The sequence below is a fragment of the Haliotis rubra genome, unplaced genomic scaffold (assembly GCF_003918875.1).
Source record: "Haliotis rubra isolate DU_JTF1 unplaced genomic scaffold, ASM391887v1 Scf149, whole genome shotgun sequence".
In the NCBI taxonomy this organism is placed as follows: domain Eukaryota; kingdom Metazoa; phylum Mollusca; class Gastropoda; order Lepetellida; family Haliotidae; genus Haliotis; species Haliotis rubra.
The window spans coordinates 1,344,013-1,350,805 of NW_025765436.1; the positions used below are offsets into that span (position 1 = coordinate 1,344,013).

At 39.3% G+C, this 6,793-nt stretch overlaps 1 protein-coding gene and 1 long non-coding RNA gene across 3 annotated transcripts in view; both read left to right on the forward strand.

The window, feature by feature from the left end:
• Nucleotides 1-5,662, forward strand: part of LOC124270015 (serine/threonine-protein kinase pdik1l-A-like) — a 33,627-nt gene extending 27,965 nt beyond the window's left edge. Inside the window, exon 2 of one of the 2 annotated variants that reach the window (XM_046705039.1) lies at nucleotides 5,093-5,662. In XM_046705039.1, the coding sequence (XP_046560995.1) occupies nucleotides 5,093-5,594 (502 nt within the window). In that variant the 3' untranslated portion in view covers nucleotides 5,595-5,662. Of the gene's footprint in view, nucleotides 1-5,073 lie in introns of both variants that reach the window. The other variant, XM_046705040.1, reaches the window with a different exon arrangement.
• Nucleotides 3,817-4,912, forward strand: LOC124270017. Its single transcript, XR_006896654.1, has 2 exons — nucleotides 3,817-3,927; nucleotides 3,971-4,912. It is a non-coding gene; the product is annotated as an uncharacterized LOC124270017 (long non-coding RNA).
• Nucleotides 5,663-6,793: the final 1,131 nt, after the last annotated feature.

The following is a 6,793-nucleotide window of genomic DNA, read 5'->3' on the forward strand; positions in this document are numbered from 1 at the left end:
TATTCTATACGCTCTGATTGTCTTAGACGACCGGGTGGTACAGCTGACTGCTTTAATGGTGACACCAATGTCCGTCAAGGTTATAACATCTTTGAATCCATTGACATATATTATGTTTGTAAATCAGATAGCTGTTAGAACTGTTAGACAAGTGGTACGACAGTCTCTGCAGGTCTTTCGTGGGGACTATTTGATGTGGCAGTTAATATTACCGAGGAGTGGGTTTCAAACCCGGATCCTAACTGTGGCCTCCTGTCTACTGCGCCACTCTGCAACAACCAATCACAGCCAGTGGTTTTGGCTTTTAACGCTGCACTCAGCAATAGTCCAGCTATATGGCAGCGGTCTGTATATAATCGAATCTGGCTCAGACAACCCAGTCATCAAAACTATGAGCATCGATGTACGCGTTTGGGATACGATGACATGTGTCAACCAAGTCAGCAAGCCTGACCATTGATCTCGTTAGTCGCCTCTTACTACTAGCATGGGTTGATGAAGGGTTAGAACTGGCCTTCATCTTCACGGGTCTACAAAGATAGTCACAGATGGTTCGTAAAGACAATTGCCGTGTCGATTATGAAACGACAGAGCGCTTTTCATATTGGCGTCACCAGCTGTAATGATTATTCTTCAGATGCTGCTACATTGAACATATTGTTCTATACTGAAAGCCATTAAAACGCAATTGGCATTTGTTGTCCTGGAACTTACAAAGTTCTATTGAAGATTTTAATCCTGCGATACAGAAGATGTAGGGATAAAGGAGGCTGTTATTCTGGCCCATTTCGAGTTCGAGTCCCGGAGCATTCCTCTCACATGAACTTTGATATTTAAAACTGAACCTTTGACATTTCTCGTAAACACAACCACATTACAAAAGCACAAGGAATTGTGGAACTCAATCACTTTGAGAAAATGCCACGCTTGACACAAGACGAAAGGAATCAGGCTATCGGTATGGTCAGCCAAGGTGCTTCAGATGTGATGATTGCCAGGCACTTTAATGTGCATTCATCCACTGTTAGTCGACTCCAGACAATGTTTTCAGGCCACCAGAAGAGTTGCTGATCGTCCGCGACCTGGTGCACCACCTGTGACGACGGTTCCAAACAGCTGCTGATTTGGCAAGGAGGACAATTGGGTGGAGACAATTTTCTATGTTACCCGATGGAAATGCCGAAATGTGGGAATTCGTTTGGTACTTCGTGTATGTAGTGTTTAGGCTGTTGCCTAACTCCGGTACTCCTTATTATGATAAAATACAAGTGCTTCAAACAGTTCAAAATTAACATTGAGGTGTTCGGTAAGATAAATACGTCGTTCACTGTCCCTCCGGGCCCCTGGGTTGATGTTCCTCTATGTTTGTTCTTTCGGGCCCTTCGAGCTCAAGGGGATATAAACAAACATAGAGGGTACATCAGCCCATGTCCCCCTCGAGACCAGTGAACAACTTATATTATATCCTGAGATATATTTATATACCTTTGGAACATTGTTTCATACAATTCATTCACTAATTCATTTATAAAGAAATGAAAAAGAATGGGGCTGAGGGAATTTATCAACGGTGGCATAATTCGGTCGGAATCCAGCTTATGCTTCTCATAGTAAATGATTTATGTTTATCCATATCCTTAAACGCCGTTCTAGTATAGATGTAAAAGTTTTCCAATACTGTCCAGTAGTGAAATGACTCTGTAGTTTGATGGGTTGGTTCTTGATCCAGTATTATATAAGGGAAGAATAATAGCCTGATTCCATGGTTCAGGGAATACACCAGTATCAAATATTTTATTAAAAAGTAGGATTAAATATGGAATAAGGGTTTCTGATGAAGTCTTGTAAATTTCTCCACGTATGCCGTCTTCCAGAGGACTTTCCTTTCTTAAAACTTTTAATTTCTTCCTTTATTTCTTCCTCAGTGATATTTTTACTAAACAGATCATTCGTCCAGGGAGCAGAAGTACAATTGTCACAGGAATGGCTTTGTATAAACTGTCTAACTGTATGATCCAATGAACTGTTTCTTCTCGTTCAAACGTAGGATTTAGTAGTTCATTAAAATATGAAAAACACTCTTCAGGTTTTGATATGATCTTGATTGGTCATGGATTTAATGCTTTTTTGAACAGTGCTCAAAAAGGATTTACAGGCACTATATTTAGCCGCAAGGTTTATCTTGTCTCTTTGGCACAAATTATATGCAGTTCTCTTCTGATCACAACACTTCTTTAATTTTGATTTGGCAGATGTATAGTGTTGAACATTAAAGTCTTGTACTTTCTAAAAAGAGTTCGCATTTTACATTTCTCCTTCTCAATTCTTCTGCACTGATGGTGGTTGTTCCCTTCGAGGTGGTATGCTTTCTCTCCTAGTTGTATCAGTTACATTGTAAAACCGAAACATAATAACATCTGATAATTTCTTTGACTGCCATGTTTACATTTACCCTCAACAGGGTTATAAAATCAGTAAACATTTGTTGCACTGTTACACTTTTCAAAGATATTTCTAAACCGCTACAACTGAAGATGACGATGAAGACATGATATCCGACCGACAATATTCAAATTTAATCATGACAACCAAATCATAGAACTTCCCACCTTGAGAGTCCATGAAAAACACATTGTAAATGCAACATAAAATCCGACGTACTTTAAGCGTATACTATAATCTCATGCTTTTGTGATTGAATTAATGGATTAACCTACAATTAAGCAGAAGATTAAATATAACCGTTTATCAAAGACAGATCCAACACATATTGTCCGACCCGCAAAGCGCTGGTTTCATAACTGTTACATGCGGTTGTCACACTCAGTCTCAAACAATGGTCATTTTCCGCGAAACATTGGGTCACTGTATCTCTAGCGAGGGGTGCAAGGTTCTGTTTCAAATGCGTAAAGTGAGCTTCATTTCATTCACAACCCATACAATGATTGACATGTTGGGAGAATGGGCTGGGCTTACATAATTACAGAATTTATAGAATTTTGCTATGCATAATAGACTGACGCTTAGCTGCTTAGGTTGTACTTATTTGAAATATTGTGAATGGCATCTGGTTTCGCTTTTCAAGAGGGAGCTATCATATTTCAGTTTAGGCTGAAATAATGTATTAGGGACTGTGCCACAGGCTAAGAATGTTTGAGGGTAAATAAAGAGAATTGGGAATAAGTCCGAATCTCCTAGGGGTAAACTTTTTATGATTCAAATTCATGTTCTGTATATATTTCATTGGTTAACTATGATCTATTTGATCCGTTCAGTGTATATCATGAATTTAAACATTCACCAAATGAAACATTTCAACTTAACATAAAAAAAATAGTTTATTTGCAGATATTAATGGGTGTATAGGGTTTAATTGTCTTTCAATGGATAACACTCATTGGATATCTAGTGTCAGCATTAAGGTTGATAGGGTTTTTCCTTTGTTGTCAATCATAATGAATGAGCTTAAACCAAACAGAATTACAAGCCAGGACAATGCCACATGAAAACAACTCATTCACACTTATTCTTGATGTGTAGTGTATAAATCAGGCGCTACAACACAAATCTAAACATTCTGCCACAAATAGACAAGAAAGAGATACTGATTTCATATAATATTTATTAGCTCGTACAGTAGACATTAGGGTAGGAGCACTCACAAACTCTACTTTACATCTATTGTGCATTACAATGCCTCATTGTTCTTCTCCTTCCTCCTGTCCCGATACTTCACTCTCTCGGTCGGATATCATGTCTTCATCGTCATCTTCAGTTGTAGATGTGACTCATAGTCTAAATTTTCCTGTTACTATGGGCCAATTCTAAAAATATAACATATATGGACCCGGTGTTGATATAAAAAGTTTCCTCTTGAACCAACAAACCTGTTGTAAATGATGTCTCAGTAATCTGTCACATTCTTCTGTCACAGCAGGTGACCTAGATTTAACACATCTCTCTGCTTAAGATGAACCTATCTAGTCTTGTTAAGCTCCAATTTTCGTTGTGTCAAAATAATATAATGTCTTAGTTAAAATATTTTAATGTCAATATGACCACCAATTTTTTTATTGTATATTATATGTGAGTAATGATGATACAAATCTCAAACACGCAAATCGATGACGCGGATCTATTTATGCATGTGTTGTCACCGGTATTGCGTCGTTTGAAATCCAATCTTCTACCTCCCTACTTAAACCGCTGAACCGGCTTTAACTGATCATCAGATCCTGCTTCATGCTGCTTGATACACCCTAGGTCGGAATGTTGACTTGCCCACCAGCGAGTCATTTCATAACAGAACACAGTGAATGAAACAGGTGTGGGATATTACTACAACTTGTTGATTGTGTCTTGGTGCGTGGTAGATATTCCAGAATATATGAGGACAAACGTGGTATATATTACGTTTGACTCGATGGGGCGACTTTCATTGAAACCTTATAAACGCAGTGACTCTATCTCTGTCAGTACGGTGTATATGGGTGATCAGGCTCATTGACACGTCATCGTTCTGAAAAAGCTACACCCGCTTTTCTCCCTACCGGGAAGTGCAGTCACTACCTTCAGTCTGTGCTACAAGGACATAGCCAGCCATGGGACAGTTATTCTCCACCTCCACATTTGGCGCCTCTTACGACAAACTGAATACACTTGGTGAAGGGAGTTTCGGCGTTGTGTATAAAGCAAGAAATCGATACACAAAAGAACTTCATGCGGTGAAGGAAATTAAATTTACACTTGATGCGACGCAGCGTGAGCAGTTTTCTAGAGAAGCAGAATTACTGAAAAGAACCAGAGGTCATGCAAATATTGTATCAATTTATTGGCTCTTTCATTTGGAGTGACAGTTTCTATATAATCATGGAATTGTGTGAACTTGGAGACCTTAATTATCATGTGACAAAGCGGAATGTATCAGCGGATTCCAAAGTGCTGTTTATGTATGACATGTCCAATGGCTTAGGCCTACTTGCACCTGATCAATATTGTTCACAGGGATATGAAGCCTGAAACGTGTTAGTCACCAAGAGTCATGGACGTCCTGTATGCAAAATATCCGATTTCGAGAAGCTAGAATGCATGCGTCCGACATGACATCTGATACTCTTCCCAGCTATCTGACATCAACCCATGGAACAATGGCATATATCGCTCCAGAAGTTCTCCTGGGTCATTACACCAAGTCATGTGACGTGTTTCTCCTCGGAGTTATATTTTATGCTCTGTTCTCTGATTACGAATATCTCAATCCATTCGTCGATGGTCAGTGTATGTATGAGGTAGCTTTTAGCAGAATACAGAGTGCACTGGCAGGGCTCCAAACTTTACCAACAGAATTGAGAGATCTGACACTGAAGATGTTGAAGAAGGATTACCACGATCGTGTTGAGTGTAGTACAGTGAAGGAGACACTGGACACTTACATAAATGGATTGCAAAATAATAACCCTCGCCGCGATGTAGGAGGAGGACAATGGTTTGAGCAACCTACGGACGTCCGTCCGCGAGTCCGTCTGTTCTTCCGTCCGCGCGCCCTCTGCCCGTCCGCGATGATGGGTACTGATTTTCTCAAAACCTTTTTATAGATAGGGAAACCAAATTTGGTATGTGTTTTCAGGACATGAATGCTTGATTGAGATCGGAAACGGAAACCGTGTTACAATTTGTTAAAGAGTTATGGCCCTTTGTCATGCGTTTCTTGACTTAGTGCACGGTATCCCCAATGGGGACAGATTTTCTCAGAAACTGTTATAGACAGGGAAACCAAATTTGATAGGTGTTTTCTGTGGACATAAATGCCTTGATGGAGTTCAAAACGGAAACCGAGATACAATTTGCGTGTTTCGGAATATTTCAGTGCTTTGTCCATCTTTAAAGAAGACTGTGTAACTATTGCGAAAACTTATGGACAAACAAATAATAAATTGTGGAGCTCCGCGAGGGAAGGCGACTAACCTCTTCCAAGTTTGGCCTTGTCTGTAAACTGAAAACATCAACGCAATTTGATAATGTAGTAAAGACTATTTTTGCATATTCATCATTTGATAATGATGCTCTGAGATGGGGACGTACTCATGAGTCGGCTGCAAGGAGAAAATATGCAAATCTGTTGAAAAACATAACGTGAACGCAAAGGTTGTTACATGTGGTTTCATTGTGCATCAGGAGTATCCTCATCTTGATCCAGTCCTGATGGTGTTGTTCACATTGGGAATGAAACTGGTCTTCTTGAAATTAAGTGTCCTTACAAGTGGCGACTTTCCACGGTATATGAGGTAGCGGAAGATTCTCATTTCTGTTTTTGAAAAGTAAGCCACGCATACTACTACGAAATCCAAGGACAAATGGCTCTATTCTAGATGAACTGGTGTGATTGTTTCATATGGGCTCTAAAGGATTGTCATGAGGAAAGAATACACTTTGATTCAAGATTCTGGGAGGGCTGCGTCCATCTATTGAATGACTTTTATATCAATGACATTCTGCCAGAGCTCTTCTCAACTCGTGTGAAAAGAGTGAGTGAGTGAGTATGGGTTGGCGCCGCTTGCAACCTGTGTAAATACATGAACGACTTTAGTTTCACACCTCAGCTATGTCCATTAGATCATGTTTAAAACCTGTGTGCTGTGGATGGTTTACTTTATTTCTTTTAAACCTATATAGGGACTATTCACTTCAAACATATTTCATTCAAGTTTGACAAAATGTATGTATTGACAATACATACTATTGAAAGTTTCATCCACTGAGTTATTATATGTTAGTTTTACTACAAATTTTTCTC